Source organism: Taudactylus pleione, unplaced genomic scaffold, assembly GCF_031769625.1.
Source record: "Taudactylus pleione unplaced genomic scaffold, aTauple2 ptg000454l, whole genome shotgun sequence".
Taxonomy (NCBI): domain Eukaryota; kingdom Metazoa; phylum Chordata; class Amphibia; order Anura; family Myobatrachidae; genus Taudactylus; species Taudactylus pleione.
Genome location: NW_028284856.1, coordinates 574896 through 599242, shown reverse-complemented (window position 1 = coordinate 599242; position 24347 = coordinate 574896). Strand labels below are relative to the sequence as shown.

Below are 24347 nucleotides of genomic sequence, written 5' to 3'. Positions count from 1 at the left end.
TTTTAGCTTTCCCAAAAAGTTCTCAAAGGTAGATTTCTATTTTAAAGTTAATGTTACTTACCAGAGCCGTAACTAGACTTTTTGGTGCCCTGTGCCATAAAGAGCATTGGCGCCCCCCTCATTTTTCAAAGGGACATAATCTACCCAAAAAAGGGCCATGGCTTCATGGGGAAGGGCCAGGGAAGAGATAGGAGAGGCCAGGAGATGCTGGGGATGAAATAAGAGGAAGCTACAAGCAAGAATGATAATAAACAGAATTTCGACAGGCCCAAACAGCGCCCCCTGACCTGTGGTGCCCTGTGCGATGGCCCGGCCGCACTACCCTAGCTACGGCCCTGTTACTAACTGTAGTGATCTATGTGCTGTACATATTGACAAATATTTGGTGCTATCTAACAGGGATTATACTTGAGTAAAATGTTCTGATCTGAATGGAGTATGATTTAATTCGGACACTCCTCAGGTTGCAAGCTAAGTTCTATTTGCCCAGAAATGAGCGTGGCCACACACGGCGTGAGGCTACAGTGGGACGGGACCTTGCAATGCATTGAACCTGCTCCAATGTCCTCTGAATTCTTATTTTTATGACAGTGTTGGGTAAACTGATACCTTCAAGAGCTGAATGTGCAGCCCTGCAATCTACATTACCCTTAATATTAATAATATAAAACAATGCATTTAATCAAACAAAGACACCAATATGTAATAATATCTCAGCATGCATCTTAATGTAATTGAAGTGTTGCAAGCGGTAACAAATAAATCTGGCATCCATGTGTTCTAGCTGGCTAGATTTTTGTAAAGCTTTTGAAAAATAGTTGTAAGGCTGGAACAGGCACAAGACAGTTATACAGAGATTTTCACCCATCAACCTGTTGCACATGTCGTTTGTAATGTGCTCCATGATATATATATCTGTGGAACCAAAATTAGACAAGAACTGTGCAGCACATTGATGGATAACAAGGCCTGGATAACGTTTCTTACCTCGCTTTAGTGAAGGGAGATGGAATCATGTAGCTCTTGCTTCTTTGGAATGAGGAAGATCATATGGTGCTAATGTTCTCTGATCTCAGATGTGCCGCTGTCTCTGCGTGACCTCCCTGCTTGCAAAAAAATAGCATCAAGTTCAGTTTGTTTTCTGAGCCGCCAAGCTTTCCCTGCTTCTGCCACTATTATGTACTAAGAACTGTGGCTGCTGTTGAAGCTCAGCAGGCCATAAATCAAAGAATAATATCTGGGACTGAAGTGGTGTATAATAGAGAAAAGGACCAACGGGGCATAAATCAGGATTGAGCTGAGGGCTGCAGGCAATGGTACAGAGGGCCACATGCAGCCTTACGGTCACCTGTTACCTGTCACTGTTACATGAAATTGTTGTTATTTACAATACTGTGCAAAAGTTTTAAGGTGCCCATCCACTAGCAAACATGAAAATGACTGCACGATTACAACATTGTAATCATGCAGTCATTTGCCAGTCTGTGATGAGCTTGCACTGAACGAGCAGTCATTCAGTGCAGGCTTATCAATCATCTGTAAACATGCTCAACCTGACGTTATCGTCCGGTTGTCCAGCATGTTTGCACGATGATAGATGTCAAAATGACCAGCGGGCATGCACATCGCTGGTCGTTGTAGACATTTTTGCAAACGATTTGCAAACGATGTATGAACGATTGAACAATCGTTATCGTTCAATCGCTCTACTTAATCGTCTAGTGGATGGGCACCTTTAGGCAGGTGTGGAAAAACTGCTGTAAAGTTAGAATGCATTCAAAAATAGAAGTCTTATTAGTTTATTTTTATCAATTAACTGCAAAGTGAATTAACAGGAGAGAAATATAAATCAAATCAATATTTGGTGTGACCACCCTTTGCTTTCAAAACAGCATCAATTCTACTAGGTACAATTGCACAAAGTCAGGGATTTTGTAGGCTTATATTCATGTGTATGATTAACCAATCATACCAAACAGGTGATAATGATCATTATTTTCATATGTAGGTTGAACTTGAAACACAGTCATTAATTGAAACAGAAACAGCTGTGTAGGAGGCTTAAAACTGGGTGAGGAACAGCCAAACTCTGCTACTAAGGTGAGGTTGTGGAAGACAGTTTCATGTCACAGGTCATACACCATGGCAAGACTAAGTACAGCAACAAGACATAAGGTAGTTATACTGCATTAGCAAGGTCTCTCCCAGGCAAAGCTTTCAAAGCAGACTGGGGTTTCAAGATGTGCTGTTCAAGCACTTTTGAAGAAGCACAAAGAATCGGGCAACATTGAGGACCAATGTAAACCTATCATGCTTACTTCCCTTCGAAATCATCCAGCAGTGCCATCAGCTCAGAACTGACAGAAACTTGTGGGACCCAGGTACACTCATCTAGTGTTCACTCTAGGTCCGGCACAGGGCAGGGTGCCGGACCTAGAGAAAGGGCACATCTGCGCGCGACGTAGACACGTGCCCGAAAAGGGGGTTGTGACCAAGGAAAAGGGGCATGTCTTAAAATGCATCCCCTTTTCGTCACTCTTGGGGGCGTGCCCAGCACTTACGGACATGCCGGGCTGCCCTCCAAGTGCTGCTGTATTGCTGTAACCGCTACACCGCAGTTTTCCCCACCTGCGGGTGGGGATGGCACCCGTAGGCTGTTGCAGCGGGGTGCTGCGCAGTAAGGCAGAGTGCTTTTTGCCCTTTAGAAATAGGGCAGGGCGCGGCGCCTCGCTAAAACAGCCCAGAGTGAACGCAACTCATCTACTGTTCGGAGAAGTCTGGCCAGAAATGGGCTTCATGGAAGAATAGCTGCCAAAAAGTCATAATGAGTGTCTGCAGGCAACAGTGAAGCATGGTGGAGGTTCCATGCAAGTCTGGGACTGCATTTCAGCAAATGGAGTTGGGGATTTGGTCAGGATTAATGGTGTCCTCAATGAAATACAGGCAGGTACTTACTGCATCCATCATGTAATACCATCATGGAGGCGTCTGATTGGCTCCAAATTTATTCTGCAGAAGAACAATGACCCCAAACATACAGCCAATGTAAAGAAGAACAAGGAGTCCCGGTAGTGATGATATGGCCCCCACAGAGGCCTGATTCTCAACATCAAGTTTGTCTGGGATTATGTAAAGAGACATTTGTAGGATTTGAGCAAGCCTACATCCACAGAAGATCTGTGGTTAGTTCTCCAAGATGTTTGGAACAACCTACCTCCTTCAAAGACTGTGTGCAAGTGTACCTAGAATTGATGCTGTTTTGAAGACAAAGGGTGGTCACACCAAATATTGAATTGATTTAGATTTCTCTTCCGTTCATTCACTTTGTCTTTTGTTAATTGATAAAAATAATCTATTAACACTTCTTTTTTTTAAAGCATCCTTACTTTGCAGCATTTTTTCCACATCTGCCTAGAACTTTTGCACAGTACTGTAGATATGACGTATTTATAAAGAGAATGGGCACCACTAATAAAACCATTATTCAGTGATAGAAATGAGTTGGCAATATTTGTAAAACTGGTTGTTTAAACGGACAGTGCTTCACAACAAAGTTGCACTTTCTTATAGGGGCCTCGACGAACTTCCACTGTTTTAAGTGTCATCGTCCTGAAGCGGATATATATCACTGCATGTGGGGTTGTGAGGAGGTCCATAGGTTTTGGTTACTTATATAGTCATATGTCACTGATAAATTGGGTATAAAATTTAAGATTACCCCTGAATGGGCTATGTAGGACATATATCCTACTTAAGTGAGGTCTAAGCCACCTGCTGGGATACGTCTGTCGCTAGCTAAGATTGCGGCAGCAGGGAAATAGATGATACTGTCGCAGTGGATTCATCAAACACCTTTACTTTGGCCCTTTTACTACCGTAGGTTTCCCACCTATTCCACATGAATTGGTTAGAAATGTTGACTAATAAACAGAGTCAAGCAGACAAATTTTTTGACCCTTGGTTACCATATATTTATACCCTTTTTCTCCCACTCCATTTTTTGTATTTGGGTGATTATTTATATTTATGTTGCATACATAATAATGTCTATGCCAGATATATTTTCAGTGTGATTTTATTTATTTGTACTGTGCAGTTCTACAATAAAATATTATTTTTTGAAAAACGGACAGTGCAAGAATTTGCATGTAAAGTACTGTACATCTATAAAACTGTATGGATGATGTGGGATTCCTATATACCCAATATTTCATAAATGTTCTCCAACAAGCTGGAATAGATGCAAAATGCTCAACTGTAAGATTAAATATTTATTCTTCACTGTGCTCAGTATGAGATTCCTTAAATGTTTGTTTTGTCTTTAGGTGGTACAACTCCTGCACAGTGGGAGGACATCACTGGGACAACACCTCTTACATTCGTTAATGAATGTGTTTCCTTTACTACTAATGTGTCTGCCAGGTGAGAACAACTCAACTCATGATAACTGAAGTACTGTATTTTTCATGTTCTGGCTTTTTGCTCCTTACAGGCTGCGTGTATAGTATTCCTGTATTATAACAGCTGCAGATGGAGCAACTTATAGCACAATTAAGCGCCATTCAGTTATTGGGCCTGATTCAGAGGTGCACGCAAATACGGCTGTGTCTTTTGCCGCAGCCACGTTTGCGTCTTCTTTAGCTGTAGCTTTGTACCCTTGACATCCTAACTTGAGAGGGTCACCAGATTGGGCTATTTACCTAAAAGAAACATGTTCCATCTATTTCAAATAGAGCTCTCCAAAATGAAGTGATCTTGTGAAGAAGCGATACTGATGTGCAGTACTATATTTACAGTTCATGATGCTGGACACAATAAGGGTGGGATGTACTAATCATTACATCATGGATGTGGTACATCCCGCCACTTATGGGGAACATACAGTATCGGTGTTAGTAACGCCGTTATGAACCTAGAAAAGCTATTAAAATTGCAAGGGACAGCTCTGCCAATAAGAGCAGTCCTATGCGATAGAGGGACTTCCGAGTATATGACCCAGAAGCCCCTCTGCGCATGCATCATATGAAGCGCACTCCGTAGTGGTTACTGGGAGAGATCCGATTGGATCTCTCTTACAGCACACTGCCATAAGAAGCCCATAGCTTAGGCATTGATGGCATAGGCAAATGCTTACCGGGTCTAAGCTCCGTAATACATCTGGATCTTGGTACATATGGGAATGTGGCCAAAACTCGGAAAACGGAGTTTCGACCGAATTTCAGACTTTAGTACATCCTCCCTAAATGAATACACATCCAAATAGGGCATCCCATATACTAATCCACCACTAAGCAACACCATTTTCTCTATTACTTTCACTGGGAATCGGTATGAAATCCCGGCAGTCGAGATGCCTGCTGTCAATATACAGACAGCAGCATCCCAATGCTCAGGATCCCGAAAAGGGTCTGGTAAGTATAGAACCCCTCCCACCTTCTCCCACTAACCCTCCTTTCCTGCATTCTAACACTAACCCTCCTCACCCTGCACCCTATCCCTCCCAGTTAGTGCCTAAACCTAACCCTCTCCCCGTGGTGCCTAAACCTAACCCTCCCCCCTTAGTGCCTAACCCCAACTCCCCCCCCCCCACCACACACTGTTGCCCAACCCTAACCCACCCCCGGGGCTACCTAACCCTAACCCCCACCACTAGCTTAACCCTAACCCCTCTGTGACGCCTAAAGCTAACCCCCCCCTCACCTTGGCTAAGATCTAACAAGCCCCGCTAGACTTACGATCGGCTTCCCAACTGTCGGGATTCCGGCATCGGGATGTCTACTACTGTCGGTATGATGCAATTGATTGTCATTCACTAGAAAGAATCAGCCTGGAAACATAATAATAGTTCAGTGATGGTCACACAATTCCCATTTTCTTTTCTCCTTCCAAGGCCCGTATTCAATTATAGGCGAAAAGCAGCGATCGTCGAAAAAAAATTTCAGCGATGCACAGTTTTCGCCTGTTTCCAAAGTATTGCCCTATTCAATTTAAGGACATTTTCGCCTAGGCGAAAACTCCGTAGGCAGAAACAGGCGAAAAAGTTTCTCCAGGGAAAGAGAACATCCAAAGGACCAAGACTCTATTTTGGAGCATTGTTATAGCCAAGTAATGTGCAAAATTTACATAAAATATAACCTTTATTACTTCATAATCTGGTTAAAATTGACTCACAAAACAGACACTAGATAGGAGGGTGAGGTGTGAGTCATATACAGAAAGGGATATGAGGGGGCGTCCTTCGTGGGGCGGCGAAATATGACAAACAATATATCAAAACATATAAATAATCACGTACAAAAAATACAAATAATACAATAATTAAAATACACCCAGGATCCAAATGTTACAATCCTTGCTATCACATAGTCATGAAATCATGAAGGGATACTGTTTAGTGCTACTTAAGAGCATTGGACAAAAAATGAGAGAGCTACTGGGCTGTAGGCGGGAGGTGATAGAAGTATAAAGAAAGTACATAGATCAGAAATACTGTTAATGTTCGAAGGATGTCATTATACAAAATTGTATGACTTTCAGTTGTCATTTATAATCAGGTAAATGTTCCTTTCTCATAAAGTGCAAGTGTATAAAAAATCATAGGAGCAAAAATCGATATAAGTGCAAGAATTGGAAAAATAGCAGCAAAAGCAGTTTATCCCATTTAAGAGATTATTATAAAGCATATACCATCATCATGCTAGTGATAAATCCTAACAATGAAAATTTGGACAATCTTTGTAACATGGACATCAAATCTAAGTAGATATGCATATAAGAGTGATCAAAGACTATGATGACAGAAAAAAATCACAATTGGAATTAATCAGTGTGCATTTGTCAACTATAAGGAATGAAACTCTCAACTTGCATATTAATTGATCACAGCAGTGACCAGCAAGAGTATAGACTCTAAGGGGGGTATTCAATTTAGATGTGAAAAGTCGCAAAAAGTCGTAATTTTTGCCTATTTCAATTATCCCCGTATTCAATTACAAAGACTTTTCGCCGGTTCGAAAAGTCTTTGTAAAAAAACGGGGATAAGTTTTCACCATGTTTAACATGGCGAGAAAAAGTGCAGAATTGGGGTTTAGGGTGCAGGCTTTAAAAAATAGCCTGCACCCCTGGGAATAGCCCCTAAAAACGAACTGTGTCAAAAAAATTTTTTTTTTTTTTTTAAATAGGGACATCCCAAAAAAATAATAAAAAATAGCCCAATAGGTCCAGGGGTATTCTGTAAGTATGCGGCAGGTGTTTTCTAGAATAGGCTATTAGCGGCATGAGCATTTTTGCTGAATTTAAAAAAAATTAGTTTAGGGACTTAAAAATATGCTAGTACCCATTTTCATGTACCACAAATTTGTTGGGATGCTCTTCTGCATCACTTGTTCTAATGTCAGGAAAAAACACCTGCTGCGGCTATTTAAAAATGCAGGGCTAAACGGGGGTACCCAGAGTGAATCCCCATGTCAGGACATCTTTAGGGGGTCCTAGGAACAAAACCCGAAAATTCCCGAATTTTTAGTGATACTTACCTTTCCGCAGGCTCCCGTTTTCGCTGCTTCCTAATTGAATACGGGGATAAAGCGGGCACGCGCCCGATACTTTATCCCAGGAAAAGCTCCGATGTGGAGCGAAAAGTCCAGCACAGACTTTTTGCTCCCGAATTGAATGCGGGCCTATATGTATTCTCTATCTAAATAAAACTGCATGGATGCATAGTCACTCCAAACAATAGTTTGTCAAATACATTTATGCTGGTAAGAATCAGAAAAAAGACACTTCAGCCTTTTAGTAAATAGCTAGTTTGTGAGAAAAGGTAACAGCATGTCTCTAATAGCTGAGCTTACTGTATATATAAAGGCAGTGTAAACTTTTATCAAACCATGTTAAAGAGAAATGTGACCTTCTCTTTTCTTTGAAACCATTGTTATTTACTCTGAGTAGCACCAGCACAATTCCACTATACATAAATTATTTTGTTGAAGATGGGAAATATGTGGAGATAGCATATTTTATTACTTATATTTCTTTTTTAATGCCATAGTGGTGTCTTTACCTGTGCGGTGATTCTTATCGCCCTTTTTCTCTCCCCTTTCCCTGACATCTATTGAAGAAGTTTCTCCACTCAAAGGCAGGAGAAAAGAAGTGCAAAATCCATATTTTGGGGTAAAAATTGGGGGACTTGGCTCAGAACCCTTTGGAAATCCCCCCTAAAGACTAATTAGGCAAAATAAAAAAAATTATCTTAACTCACCCCAAAAAAGGCATGTCAATTTTTGGGGTGAAAATGCAAAAAGTGTTTCAAAATTGTGTTAAAGTATTGGGTTAGGTATTTTGGGGTGCTGTATGGATGGGACATCTGTTTTTAGGATTGCAGGAGGTGCATTCAGTAAGCAGGTGAAACTTCACCTCAAAACACGCAAATGAGGTCACTTTACAGGCTGTGTTTGAAACGTGACAGTTAGAAGTCAATTGGTTGGTGCTTTATCTCTCACAATTTTATCTCTCTCCAAACTTTCATGAATTTCCCCCATAGACACAAAATGTCAACAGATGCAATATTCAGACAACCAAAATGTCGACATGGACTATATGTCTACACTCAATATGTAGACATTCAGAATGTTGACAGGGACATAATGTAGACATGTACATAATATAGACAATTAATATACAGATTAAAATGTTGACAGTTAAAATGTAGACAATACTAACTTTATATTAACCTAAAATATGTCTATCAATGCCATTCTATGGGGTATATTTACTAATGTTCGATTTTGAGCTTTGTGTGATTTCACATTCGATTTGCATACAGTTTTCAAATGTCAAATCAAACATAAAACTGAATCCCACTGGGTGTCCTGCAGAGGGCTACACTGGGCTGACTAGCGGTCAGGTATAATGCTTTGGCCGGGTATCCCCGCTGTGGCATTATACCCCTGCTAGAAAGAGTTTGGTGCTGGTTTTGGAAATTACAGGGGACAGCAAAATATGGGGGACCCCTACATCTTTTGTCCCCCATATTTTCACAACCAGGACCGGCTCAAAAAAGCCTGGTGATGGTTGTGCTTTTAGCGGGGACTCCACATAATAATTTTTTAACACTTTATAACTTTTTCCCACACAGAAGCATGCACAGATCTCACTGATCTGTGCATGCATCTATGTAATTCACACCTACTCTTGCTAAAAATCCAGTATGAAGCAGGTCTATTATTTTGGGGATTTGAAGTTCGATTTTGTGTTCAATTTGGACATGGGCATGCAAAATCGAACAATAAATTACTATTTACATTCGAACCAATAAGGTTTCCAAAATCGAATTTTAGTAAATGTTGGATTTTGACAGGGATCTCTACATTCGATTTGATTTGGTTTCAGGTGAGCTAAATCGAACATAAAATCAAATGCAGAATCGAACTTTGATAAATGTACCCCTATCTGTTTTAATTTGTCCATTCATAATGAAAATCACATGCGCGCATCATCTATGACTGCTGCTTCATGTCATCATCGGAGGGAGTGACACCAAAATAGCAGAGCAGCTCAAGAGTGGTGTCACCCCCGGTGCCGGATTTCCCCTAGTGACGCCACTGCTGTATGCTATTATTCCTTTTGTTTCATTGCTATTAGCACGTGAGCAATAGTATCATCTGAGTTAATAATTGTAATCACTCTAAAATGACAGGCTCACTGTTTACTGGTAACTATTAGTTTTTATCTTAGCTGTGTCGATATTATGACTGTCAACATTTTAAATGTGTCTACATTTTGGTTGTTGACATTGTGATTTGTCTATATTTTTACTTTGTCTATGTTTTGACTGTACACATGTTGGCCCTATCAAAATTTTGACTGTCTACATTTTGACTGTCGACCTTATGAGTCTTTCGACCTTATGTCCAAGTCGACTTTTTGGTTGCCAACATTTTGATCATGTAGACATAATGACAGACAACATTTTGGGGTCAACTTTTGTTTATATATGTCTTGACAGTTTCAATTTTTACTACATCCCCGCCCTACAGATATCACTTATAGCAGATGTTACACTCAAATGTACAGTTACATATGTAATTGCATTACATTTACACACGACAATAGAAACAAATTATTTTTGAATAAAGATTTTTTTGCATAGCTTTGCTTTAAACTACAATCATTTTCTCTTTTTGGTAGTATGAAAATGAGAATTGTTCATGTTAAAGAAAGTACTCACTAAACTGTATTAAATCTGTTGTACTGTAAAAAATCAAGCATGACTATACACACGTTTTCTGAGCAAATATTTGATTTTGAACAAAAAAAGTACAAATGCATATTAGTTTTGATGAAACATTTTCCATATGTAATGGTTTACATTTTGTTTTACTGTATAGGTTCTGGTTAATAGACTGCCGACAAATCCAAGAGTCTGTTGTCTTTGCTAGCCAAGTATACAGAGAAATTATTTGTGTACCATATATGGCCAAGTTTGTTGTTTTTGCCAAATCCCATGACCCCATTGAGGCACGTCTACGGTGCTTCTGTATGACTGACGACAAGGTGGACAAGACTCTGGAGCAGCAGGAAAACTTTGCAGAAGTTGCCAGGAGTCGAGATGTAGAGGTGCCTGTTATGAAAGACTATTTATGCACTTGTACTGATAGTAGGCATTTTATAACATAGACATAGTGTCCAAAATTCCCATTTTGAAATTTGGATCACTAGAAGACACATCACTGATCTGGATAGATACACACGCTACCTATTCTCCTAAAATGATAGGTCCTTTTGGAAAAGTATGGCATGGATGAGGATGAAAATTGGGTTTAATTCATTACTTGTTGCAGTCTCTCTGTCTCTGTCTCTGTCTCTCTCTCTCTCTAAATATATATATGAAATGAAAACTTGCACATATCAGGTTTAAGAACATCTACTGTATCATAGTTACATTATAGGAAGGTATGCCCAGAGTTGTTGTACATGAGGGCCCAGACATGAACTGGGTGAGACACAAGAGCTACAAACTTCAAAATGTGTGTCTCCTGCGTATACAGTGTACCTAGGGTCATGGCAGGGTTGGAGCAGATGAATGAATTGCTTGCGGAGCTAGGTGCATGAATCACTGTCTGTTGTGCTCTGCAGCACAAATCACGAGGGGGAGGAAGGTCTCCAGAGGTTGACTTTTGATGCCTGTTCACCTGGGGGTATTAGAGTTTTTATAAATGGAGATGTTGCACATATCAACCAATCAGATTCTTCTTAACTAGCACATTCTAGCAGATAATAGATAGAATCTGATTGGTTGCTATGGGCATCATCTCCACTTCTAAAAACTCTCACTTCAGTAAATATGCCCTCTGGAGGCCCCTCAGTTCGACCTGCACGCTCTTATGTCTCCTCTGCAAGCTGTCTGCACCCCACCTACAACCTCTAGTGTACCATGCTCCCATTTTGCAATGGAGGAAAGTGCCGTAATATGTACTTCATATAGATGCCATGCGTCCTGTCTATACTACTGACAGCACCTTTAGACAAGGTTTAAATAAATGTAACCAGCTCTAAAACTATAGAAGTCAAGTGAAATGAAAGGTTTCTGCACCCAATGTAGGTGTGGTTTATGCAAATGTAAAACTATATGTATTCACTGGAACAGTTATTTTAATAATGGGAAGGAAGCACAGTATATGGCACATCACAACAGTATCTGGGAGATATATAGGAAACATTAAATAGTACATGAGAGGCATTATTGGGCACACCAGAGGCAGAAATTGGGACTTCCATGCAATAGATTGTCATAATTTTACACATATAGGAGTCCCAATCTCAATTTCTGTGCTGCTTAGCAAAAGTAATTTCCATGTTGGTGCTCAGTAAATGAAATGGCTGCTCAAAATCTTTCTGGATAAATTGGCCCCCACAAGGCACTACCCTGCTATAATGAAATAATCATGGCTGGACAGCACTTTGCAGCACACACACTGAGTGGCAGTGCAACTGCAGGCCACACTCCTGGTATAAGCAATACATTTTGCCTATGGGAAGGAAGTTGGGCTCTGTAGTACATGTTTAGCAGATGGAGTTGGTATGTAGAGTATGTGAGACTAATCTAAATAATTTAGAACAAATCATATTTTATTCCATTATAGTAATCTTATATAATGTTGCATTATATTATAGTACATTTTGATAACTTGGGTAATTTGAGGTAATTTAGCTTGGTAGAGGGTCAGTGATGTGGTGCCTAGGTGCATAATAAAGGTCCACACGTAGCTTTTCACGTTTAAAAGAAATAAATGGAGCTTTACTGTCAGCATTCATGAACAAAATATAACAAACGACCTAGCCCCCATTCGGGGCACTACCTCACTGACTATTATGGGCAGCTAGTCTGCAAACATCATACAGTGTATGTCTTTAGTCTTGTCTCTCACAGGTATAAATGTGGCCTCCTGGCCTGACTTCCACAAAGTCTTACAGTCTCTTTAGTGGTCCTCCCTGCCTTCTGCAAGTATGGGCCCGGTCTGCAGTTTGGATGCTACAGCTTCACACAATCACACTGGACTTCTGGCATATCCAGGCACACTTGGCTTTATAGCTGCCACAGTCCTACTTGGATTGTCTCCTCTGGAAGCCTGACTGGTCTCCTTCCCTCACCTGGGCTCTGTCCACAAGGCAGCCCTTAGATGTGGTTACACTTTTTCTACCCTGTGTGGGTGGATCCTTCCAGCCCCACACAGAATACATGGTTCACTATTTCCACCTAGCTTGGTATTGCCACAAATCCCCCTTCCCAGCTTACAACCCCTGGGTTGAGTGATTTGGGATGAGGCATTTTTATGGCAAACTCCCTCTTCACATTTCACATCAGGGCCCTTCACCACATCCATGTGTATCATCCAGACTTGTCTGTCATTGATGGTCTCGTCATCCAGGTACCTGAGTCTCTTCTTTTTTTTCTGACCTTTTGGAAATTTATATATTTGAGTGAATTGCCCAGCAGTTGTGCGACAATACTTTCACCTTTAGCAACAACATTCTCCATTTCAACACATTTCAAATAGAGCCTTTTACGCTTCTTTCGCCATTATAATACTTTTCTTTGAACATCAGATGCCAGGATTTCTACCCTGTACACTTATGTTGTCAGCAACAGACCTTTCCTTAGACCCATCTGATTCAGACTGGCCTTTTCTTGGTTTCTTCTTTACAGAATAAAGGCTTCTCATGCTTAAACCTCTTATTGGCAGACTACTGCTTGAAACCAAACTTTCAGCCTTGAAGCACTGTAATGGCTACTGGCATTCTCAGATTCTGGACTCTCTTGTCCACATAACATACTTGAATGTTTATCCCATTGAGCCACAAACTTCATCTCATATGTTTGAGGGCTCTCTGCCACTTCAACATTGCTCATATCTTCCACAGAGGTCTTTAAACTCAGCTTCTGTTTAGCTGGTTTACTTGCTTCACACCTTGTAGTGTAAAGCTGGGCATTCACTATAAAATTATCTGTCAGATATCTGTCCAATCTGACTGGTTGGAATGAAAACTTGGTAATGTATGACAATCGTCCTTTTGCTCACAAACACTGGAAAATAGCCAAAAATGGTTGTTCAGACAAATTGGTTATAACACACAAATTTAACCAATTTGAACAATTTTTTTTGTCCTTTTTTCAGTGTTTATAACCATATGATCGACTGTCATTTGCTCCCATACATTTCCAGGCTTTCATTCCAACCAGCCAGATTGGACAGATATCTGACAGAAAATTGTATAGTGTATGCCCAGCTTAAGACAAATTCACTTCCTCACAGATAAATTCCACTGCATTGCAACTTCCATCCTAGTTGCATAAAGACACTGTTTCACATACAGGATACTACTCTTCACACAACTGTCAAACTTACATCTCCTCTGCCAACATGTTTCAACTACCTTGTGGTCTATTTCAAGGTAAGAAATATTCCACCTTGAAATAGACCACAAGGTGGACAAAACATGTTGGCAGAGGAGATATAAGTTTACCCCACCGAAGACTGGGACGGATGCTGATAGCTCAGACGACAGATTGCCCGGGCGTTACCATCTATAACCACCGCTGTTGTGAGACATCTTGTCTCGAATCCTTTTGGTCACTGAATCAGAGCAGAGCGACATGAATAGAGGTCTAAAGAAGGTCCTATGTGGACATTTGATTCCTCTGAAGTGCTCTCACAGTGAATAGACATCTTCAGAGATCTGTCTGGAGAAAATCAGTGAGCGCCTTATCCCCTCTGTGTCAGCTATCCCCAAAATAAATAGGGCACAGCTTCACAACAAGAGAAAGGCTATACAATTTCTGCATCAATGGAAACCAATGGTTCTGATAAGATTTGAAGGTTTGACTGTGAGGTTAAGCCTTGAAGAAGAGACAATCTCCATGTCTTTTCCTTTTAACACCAGAGTTAAATCAGCCACTTTTTTTTGAGTGCGCACTGCGTCACTCTGATGTCCCTTTACATATTCTTTTAATTCTTTCTCTTACCTCTGAAGTTCCAAACATCTCTGAGATGCAGTTAAACAATGTATTGCTCTTGTTTTGCAAAAGGCACCTTATTCTCATGCTCTATTCCAAACAACACTTCATTCTTTGCGAGAAGCACATCATTTTCACACTTTATCATAGACTTTAATGCTTCAGCCTCCTCAAGGCGTTCAGAACTTCAGACACAGCCACTAATTTGAGGTATGTCTCTTTAAGAGCTTTAAAGTCTAGCTCTCTTATCTTCCTTTTGTTTAAATGCTATTTTCAAATAGGATAAATCACTCTGTAACTTGTTTTCAATTTGCACTTGCAGAAGTTTCTCTTTCGTAGACTTTTCCTCTAAGTCACTTATCTGGTCATAATAATGTAACAGTGTTTCACACCAAACTTCGCACAGAGAGTGAAATGTCTGTATGCTGATATAGTATCAACCAATCAGCTTTTAACTGTCATTTTTTAAACACAGCTTGTAAAATGTAAAGGTGCCCACACACATACCGACTTGCTCCCAATCAGCCGATGTACACGATTTCCCCAGGTGGTCACAATTTGGAGTTAAAAATGTCCAATCTGACCTTGCAGCCAGTGCATTGTATCCCAGATTGGCTAATCTGCCCTACAGCACGGCAGATCTGAAGATTCAAGGTACAACGAGCGGCGATGAGCATCGGCATCGTGATCAAGAGTACAAACTCACGATTTGACCATTTTTTACATGATCTGTCGTCACGATTCGTCTAAATCGGACAAATTGGATGAAAAGTCGGTATGTGTGTGGGCACCATAAGTTAGAAGCTGCTTGGTTAGTGCTTTATCTCTCACAATTTTCTCTCTCTCCAGTCTTTGATAAATACCCCCCATAGCCTTATCCTGGTGGACCGCACCATACACTGACCACAATCACTGCCAGTTTTACTCTGCTTTCACAATTTAAATGTCTCTTTCTATGGAACCTTACTTTGAGCCCCAGCAGTTTGAAAAGAGTTACCACAGAGGATTAAAAAAACTTCAAATCACCTCATTGCAACACACTTGCTTTACTTTCAGACTGTACACTCTAGTCTTGGATTTGCATTGCTCCAGCTTTATACTGAAGAATTATAGGCAACTTGCCTTTTCTGAGAGCTTGCCTTTTTTCCCCATATTTATTGGTACACAGCATAAACACAGGAACCGCTTTTGATTTCACTGTATTCTCATCACAGCAAAACACTTTACTTGATGTGACACTACAATTACCAGAATGTATCAAGCACTGTTCTTTTGACAGTCTTTGCAGAAGGAATCTCTCTGTAACACACCTTGCTGTGGTCCTTTCAGCCAGATAAACACAGTTTGTCTGCTGTACACTGCTGCAACAAATGTCATAACCACTTGTCTTTCTTTGAAATAACACTTTAGCATGTTTGCAAACAAATTTTTCGTCCTCTCCAAAGTAAAAAAGTGACTTTGCACACTTGTTTTCTAGCAAATTTTGTTCAAACAAAACTTCAAACACTTTTTTTTTCACTCACCACCTGCAGGTGAGTCAGGTTCCTTTCTGTGCAGACAGCATTCATGTCTTCCATTAAGGTGTTGTTATAATCCACATTTTCTGCGTAGATCTGTTGTATAAATCCAATTATGCGTGCCCACATTCTCCACCATATAGTGATAACATGGAGTAATTTAGTTAGTAGAGGGTCAGTGGTGCGGTGCCTAGGTGCATAATAAGGGTCCACATGCAGCTTTTCAGGTTTAAAGGAAATAAATGGAGCTTTACTGTCAGCATTCAGGAACAAAAATAACAAATGACCTAGCCCCCATCCTAGCCCCCATCTCACTTCTTGAACCCTGATTATTATGGGCAGCTAGTCTGCAAACATCATACAATGTCAGTCTTTAGTCCTGTCTCGCACAGGTATAATCGTGGCCTCCTGGTCTGATTTCCACAAAGTCATACAGTCTCTTTAGTGGTCTTCCCTGCCTCCTGCAAGTATGGAGAGTTTTGTGGTCATCTTACAGGTCTGGACATTGGCCTCCTGGCCCACACTGGCCTCCAGGTACACTGGGCTCTATAGCCGCCACAGTACCACTTGGACTGTCACCTCTGGCAGCCTGACTGGTCTGCCTCCTTAGCCCTTACCTGGGCTCTGTCCACAAGGCAGCTTTTAGGTGTGGTCACACTTACTTTGTCTACCCTGTGTGGACGGATCCCTCCAGAATCACACAGAATACATGGCTCACTACAGCCATCTATCTTGGTATTGCCACAACATATAGAGATTGTTTTTCAAAGTTAAATTAGGTAAAGGAAGTATTTTTTTGAGATGATTTATCACTAATGTGGAACAGAACAGCAAAGTATGAAAGCTCTAGTATCAGAACTGCATTTATTTAATTCTTCCAAATAAAATACAGACTTGCACAGACAGAGCTGGTCCTAAAAAACTGCGTTCTACACACTAAATTAGGCCTTCCATCCGAATCGCAATAAATCCATGCAGTTGATGTTTACTGTTTAGACCTATGAAGAATTGTTTCTAAAAACTTAAATATAGCAAGATCTTTATGGCAATTTGTTTTGTTTATTTTACTTAATAAGCAGCCAAAGCTTTTTGTAAAAATCCAATGAAGGATACTTGCCAAAATTATTTATTATTATAATATTGTTTACCATATAATTTAACTTTAATGTACATATATCTTGTATTAGTCACTTAACACAAAGGCCCGTATTCAATTGCCGGCGAGATCGTGGAAAAGTTCTCGGCTGTGACGTAATTTCGCCAGGTGAGAAATTTTCCCCGTATCCAATTGTAAAGACTTTCCACCGATGCGAAAAGTCTGCGTCTTGTAACCAGTGGACAAGATTCGCCACATAAAGGAGGCAGAAAAAATTGCAGAATTGGGGGTTTTTGGTGCAAAGTTGCGGGAACACTCCTGCAGGCTTGGGACAGTCCCCCAAAGGTAAACTGTGTCAAAAAAAAGTTAATAAAATACTTTAGAACACCCCAAAAAAGTAGTTTTGTTTTGGGGTTGGGAAAAAAATAAAGTTGGGGGACAAACTTAAAAACTAGCAAAATCAAGTCCAGGGGGTCCCCCAAGTATGCCCAACCTCTTTTTTGATTGCAGGTGCTTGCTGAAGGTGCGGTTTTTAGGATTATTAAAAACGCACTTTAGTAATTTTTAACCATGCTTACACCCATTTTCATATACCCCAAATTTGCTGGGACTACGTAATTTTCCAATAACAAACTGCTAAATGCTATTTTTCACCACTTGTGCAAAGACGCTAAATAGCACCAATTGAGAGCATTCAAGCACCCCAAAAATTTTCAGCAGGGCTATTCGGGGGTATCCATAGTGATCCCCCATGTCAGTGCATGTTTTGGGGGGTGACAGGCTGATTACCCCAAATCTGACAGTACTTTTCGCCGATCTAAGTTTCGCCGGGACGCGTTCTCGCGTCCTTTGCAATTGAATAGGGCGAATAGTTGGGACCAGCGCAATACTTTTCCGGAGGCAAAACTAGCGATAACCGCGAAATCTCCGGCATGCAAAGAGTCCGGGACTTTTCACCGGCAATTGAATACAGGCCAAAGTGTTACCATTCTTTAGCTCCGCCCACACACACGTTTTTACAGAAACCTCCCTTGTCCAACATCTAGGTGGGCCCTGCTACCAGTTCGGCAATTACTCCACACCCTGATGCATACAACGCAGCATAACAGCCTTAACAATTTTGAAGGTAAAGAGGGCAGAAGGCAGATTATTTATTGCAGAATGACTGGAGCAGCAGCAATGCCAGGATTACTATGGAGGTGTCAGGGAGTTGTGAATATAATATATCTCGAATGAATGGGGTTCTGAGGGAGGTACCACATAGTTCTAAGATGTTTTATGTTAAAACATTAAGTTGCAATAAATAAAATTGAAATATTGAAAATTTGTATTTCGGTAGTTTTTTGCCAATTAATTTTGTTCTGTATTCTTTTCAGGTTCTGGAAGGAAAACCAATCTACGTAGACTGCTTTGGCAATATAATACCATTAATTAAGAGTGGCCAACATCATATATTTAGTTTCTATGCCTTTAAAGAAAACAGACTTCCATTATTTGTCAAGGTAACATTTAGTCATTGAAAATAAGTGACACAACCATTGTCATTAGAGTTCTTAACTTGAATCCTTGATTACAATGCTGTGAAGCCACCCATTACATCCCTAGATCCAACCATCTATAGCCAAATCTGTTGATTTTGCGTATAAACTGTCCCATTTCATTCATATACCAACAGTTAATGGTCTACTGACAACTGCATTTAAAACCTGCAGCTTGGCTGTTTAATACTGATTAATTTAAATTGATATATTAAAATGGGACATTGGGATATGTTTGCAATAACATAAGAATAGAAAAGTGGAAAATAAGAAAACTACAATAATCTACAGTAAATGCCACACATTCGAATACATTTTACCGCTAAGTGCCACAAAAATATTACATACCTTCTCTCAACATCAGGTACGAGACACAACTCAAGAACCTTGTGGACGCCTGTCTTTCATGAAGGAGCCAAAATCTACTAGAGGCCTTGTGCACCAAGCCATTTGTAATCTGAATATCACATTACCATTTTACAATAAGGTAGGATGTGCATTGTTTTACTAAAATCACTGTTCTACAGCAGCTTAATTCTACTATATGAAGCCTTCAAATTTAACAAGCCCCATATGTAAATGATTTGTGTCTGGAAATTAAAAATAAACAAAACATTATAGAAGAATGCAATTTATACTAATTCAAAAAAAGTCCTCATTGTTGAACCAATATTAAGAAATGAACCACTTATACAGTTCCTCTTATCTTGCCCCATATGCTGAATATAGAGCGCAGAATCTGTTTCATTCTATATTGTAAATTTCAATATACTGTATTTAATATTGCTTGCTACAGACAACATCTTGTTTGCACACACAAGTAGGCACAACAATATTAAGTCAGATTGTCTTAGCATAGGTGTGTACAGGGATGCGGTTAATATCCCTATGACCAGGATGCCAACTGCCGAAATTCCGGTGCCGGAATCTCGACCACCGACAGAACACCGGCATCGGAATCCCGACATGACTAGGGATGCCAACGTCGGAATCCCGGCAGCTGGCATCACGATCATAAGGAGACCGGGGCAAGGTAAGTATCAGTCGTGGGGGGGTAAGGGTTAAGTTTAGGCACCGCAGGGATACTTTGGGTCAGGCTGTGGGAGGGGGGAGGTTAGGGTTAGGCACCACCGGGGGGAAGGGGGTAGGTTTAGGCACTAAGGGGAGAGGGTTAGACACTTACCGGTAAGGTTAGGGTGTGGTGTAGGGAGGGTTAGTATTAGGGTGCAAAAAGCAGGGTTAGGAGGTAAATAGGACAGGGGAACAGTACTCACCATTCCCCAACCAGGATTCCAACCATCGGGATTCCGCTGTCCCTGTACTGACAGCCGGCATCTCCTCCATCAGTATTTCATACTGATTCCTGTGTATATACTGTATGTGTGCTGCATATTGTACAGTGGTGTGTAAAATAGTACATACATTACTGTTGAAATGTCCTGCAGTCTGTTTTATGCCTTTATAGAGGAAGTTCTAATGGCTAGAGGGGCCTGTTTATCATTAGTAATTCAGTGTTCGTGTTCTGTATTGCTGCATATCGCAATGATACAGTACACAGTTAGCCCCTAAATTAGCAATTTGGGACTCCACCAGCGAAAACCTTACTACTATTCGGAGGTTTTCTCTTCTACCTTTTGCTGCTAGCAAGGAGTTTAGGCAATATGCATATGCGTGGCCATTGACACTTGACGCAGAGAGTATCAGCAAAGTTTCTCCTCCTTTGCAGAACTCCCTTTGAATGGTATAGGTAATGCCATGCCCTCTCAAGATGGCGTTACCCAGCATCAGAAAGCAAAGCTTTACATCACTTGACAAATAGAGAAAATACCCCGGACCCCATAGTAAGCTATGGGGGCGCTGTAATTATTGAAAATAGGGGTCTGCAAGAGAAATTTGTGGTTTCCCTGTGGTACCTCCTTTCTTAAATGAGAGGAAGTGGTGATAACCCCTTGCTCCAGCAATAAAAAAATGGAGAAAGGGGGGTTATCATTGCTTCATAAATAGACCCCTAAATTTGCTACTTTGTTTCCGATATATATTAACTAGAAAAATAAACATTTTAATTATATTTTTTTCTTTTTCAACATTTTATCTGCTCGGGCTTCAAAGGAATATGAATCAGATCAAGAACTTGAAGATGAGGTAATTTCTCACAACTGCTATGGCTACCAATATGAAATATCAATACAGTAGAGTGAGCCATTACAGAATGGTTTAACTTGCCTGAATAAAATATTAGAAGAAACCATGATGTAATTTTAATCACCTATGCCACTGATGATTACTAATTGAGAAATATATACAGTTTGTCCTTTCTGATAGTGTAATCAATATATATGAGTTAGGTACATTGTGTCCTTGCTACATAGCAGCCGATCAGACAGTAGGTATGAGCTGCTCAATATCCTCTCATTATAACCACACGCTACTGTATTCACAATGTCTGGCTTCCACACTCCAACGTGTCCCACTCTTGAGTCATTAATTCTATCCCGAGTTATCATAATACCATCACATAGCAGTTACAATAAATTATTCTGATAATGAACTGACCCACAGCACTTTCCAACACTCCCAGAAATACTGTAATGGTAATCAGATCAGCGATGTTCATTTTCCAACATCATTGTAGCGGGTATGTTCAGACGACCAATGGGAGACTGAGATGATGCAAACAAGTATGCTTTTTATTCCAGGCTTGAAAAGGCAGAGCCAGTGTAATGACTTCGTACATAAGTCAAACACAGTTTAGGAACAATAATAGAGCTTACATGAGACAGCAGTTCAAACGAGCAGAGTATTCCCAGCACAGTCATTGTTCAGATTGCCCAGCATAGAGAGAGCTGCTGAAGGTGCAAGCTCTCCCTCACATATTCACTGACCAGGTTTTTATACCTTAGCTGGTCTTAAGTGATGTAAGGGTGTGGTTCCTTCCTGGCTACTTTTTCTCAGAATGTGTCATTATATGACAATATCGTCTTAAATATGCTGCAGCATAATTCTGATGAGGACGAAGCACCCGGTCCATTGCCCTCTGAAAAGAGGCCGGGGCACCATGCAAGCCAAAAGGCATTGTTTTCCACTGAAAGAGGCCCAACGGTGTAGAAAAAGCAGTTTTCTTCCCAGCTTCCCCTGTCAGCTCAATTTGCCAATATCCCTTCATAAGATCAAGGGTAGAAATATATCTGGCCGAGCCTAACCTATCAAGCAGGTCATCAACCCTTGGCATTGGGTAGGTATCAAACTTGGATACTGCATTAACTTTGCGGAAGTCTGTGTAGAATCATCTGGTTTTGGGACCAAGACAATGGGACTACACCAGTTGCTAGATGACTCCTCAAGTACCCCTAACTTCAACATTTCTTGTATTTCTTTGATTACCTGCACTTATTTTTCCCTTGGAATCCTATAGGGTCTTTGTCTAACTACTACGCCAGGTGGGGTTACAATGTCATGTAAAACTAAATTGGTCCTCCCTGGTTTATAAAAAAAAAACCATCTGAGAATTAATTAACAAGATTCCCCAAGGGAGGCTTCAGCTTGTCTGAATTCAAGGGGTGAAGAAACCCCATCAGACTGAGGAATCTGTGGACCAAGGTCACTATGGCCATTACCAGGGTCTACAAAAAACACCTCTTGATCCTTCCATGCTTTCAACAGGTTAACATGGTAAATCTGCCTACCTCTATGGGAGTCCGATTGAGAAACTTCATAATTTACTTCTCCACCCTATCTAATTACTTCAAATGGCCCTTGCCATTTTGCTAGTAATTTGCTTCCCTGAGTAGGTACAGTAACAACAAAAGGACTTTATCCCCATGTGAAAAAAACTCGAGTTCGGACATTATGGTTATAGAGAAGTTTTTGAGCCTCCTGTGCATTTACTAAATTTTCCCGGGCCAATTGATCTAGTAGGTCTTATGCATCTGGACCACATATTGAAGGATGCTTTCGCCCTCTATTGGTTATTCTTCCCATGCTTCCCGCAAAAGGTCGAGAACACCCTGTGGCTTCCTCCCATAAAGAAGCTCAAAAGGTGCAAAGGCAGTAAAAGCCTGGGGCACTTCTCTGATTGCAAATAACAAATAGGGTAGAAGCTCATTCCACCTTTTTTCTGTCTCTATAAACCTCTTTAACATAGACTTTAGTGTCTGGTTGAATCTTTTGACTAAGCCATCCGTTTGGGGATGATATACTGAGGATCTGACAGATTTAATTTTTAACAACTTTAACACCCCCTGCATTAACTTAGACATACAGTTTGTCCCTTGAATTGCTGCGTAATGAAGGTTTTCAGTGCTCCAGTTTCAGAGTTCTGAGGGTAGCCGAAGTCCAGGATTTATTCAGTAAGAATTTGGTCAGTAAGAATTTCTTTATGTAATCCAACCCTGGAAAACAGCTCTAATAACTTAGTCATTACCTGTTTGGCTGTAGTGACCCTTAAGGGAAATGCCTCCGGATAACGGGTGGAATAGTCAACCACAACTAAAATTCATTTATAGCCTTTAGATGGTGGTTCAATCGGACTCACTAATTAAACCCCTATTTTTTCAAAGGGGACCCCTATATTTGGAAGAGGGATCAGCGGGGCAGGATATGGTCGGTTTACTGTTGTCTTTTGACACTCTGAACAAAAGGAACAGAACCATGAGACCTCAGCATAAACACCTGACCAGTAGAACCAGGAGGTTATTCTCTCCACCGTCTTATCCTGTCCCAAATGACCACCCCAAGGAATGGCATGGGCTAAAACTAGAACCTGCATTCTGAAAGGGCCCGGGACCACCAACTGTCGTATCACCTCCCCCGTTTGTTTGTGCTTCTCTAGTCGATATAAAACCTCTCTAAGCAATACAAAATGGGGATATTTTACTTCTGTTACATGTGATAACAGGACACAAGCCACTGAAAGAACCTGTTCGAAGGCCCTTTTTAAAGCTGGATATTACCGTTGGGCCTTTCTTAAATCAGGCTGAGGTGCAAGGGGAATTGTTAAGACCTCTGCATTAATACTTCTTAATTGAACCTCATGTTTATTCCTCATGCCACAAGGATTAGGCTGGCTGCTAGACACATCAGTGTTCCTAGACTTCTCGGCATTTCCATGGACATCAGCATGCTTAGGCACATTAGTAATGACATGTTCATCAGAATTATCAGATACATTGACATGAACATGAAGATCAGCATTTACAGGCACATTGCAAGTAGTAACATTATGGATAAATACCTTTTGTCACAACAAAACATCAAGAGCAAGCCAGTCTCTGTGATCCCTTCTCCTTTATTTCTTAGATTTAGGAGCCTTTACCTGAGACAGAAACAAATCAGGGAAGAAGGGAAATGTCTCTCTAATGGTTGCTGCAGGCACCTGTTCCTCCGGCAAAGCAGGAGCCCGGAAGTGATGCCAGTCACGACATATTAGCACAGGGGCTGGTAACCAAGGACACACACCCACACGTAGTTTAGCAGTCTTTCCCCTGATTATCAAAGGGACCATGGCAACAGGAAAGGCAGAACATCTCCATGCACACAATAGATGTGGACTAGTTTGTGGGGCAACAACAACTCGGGGGACAACAAATCCCTTTGTATCAGGGTAGTAGCAGATCCAGAATGCACCAAGCCCTCGACCAGTCTATTACCGACTTGCACACGTACCTGTATTCTAGGCGGAAGAGGGCATT

At 40.8% G+C, this 24347-nt stretch overlaps 1 protein-coding gene across 14 annotated transcripts in view; it reads left to right on the top strand.

Moving 5' to 3' along the window:
• Nucleotides 1-24347, top strand: part of ANK2 (ankyrin 2) — a 696877-nt gene that overhangs the window by 603370 nt on the left and 69160 nt on the right. For all 14 annotated transcript variants that reach the window (XM_088448313.1, XM_088448312.1, XM_088448319.1 and 11 more), the window contains 5 exons: nucleotides 4326-4422; nucleotides 10383-10611; nucleotides 18499-18624; nucleotides 19025-19147; nucleotides 20770-20802. In XM_088448313.1, coding sequence (XP_088304439.1) covers nucleotides 4326-4422; nucleotides 10383-10611; nucleotides 18499-18624; nucleotides 19025-19147; nucleotides 20770-20802 — 608 coding nt within the window. The remainder of the gene's footprint in view (nucleotides 1-4325; nucleotides 4423-10382; nucleotides 10612-18498; nucleotides 18625-19024; nucleotides 19148-20769; nucleotides 20803-24347) is intronic.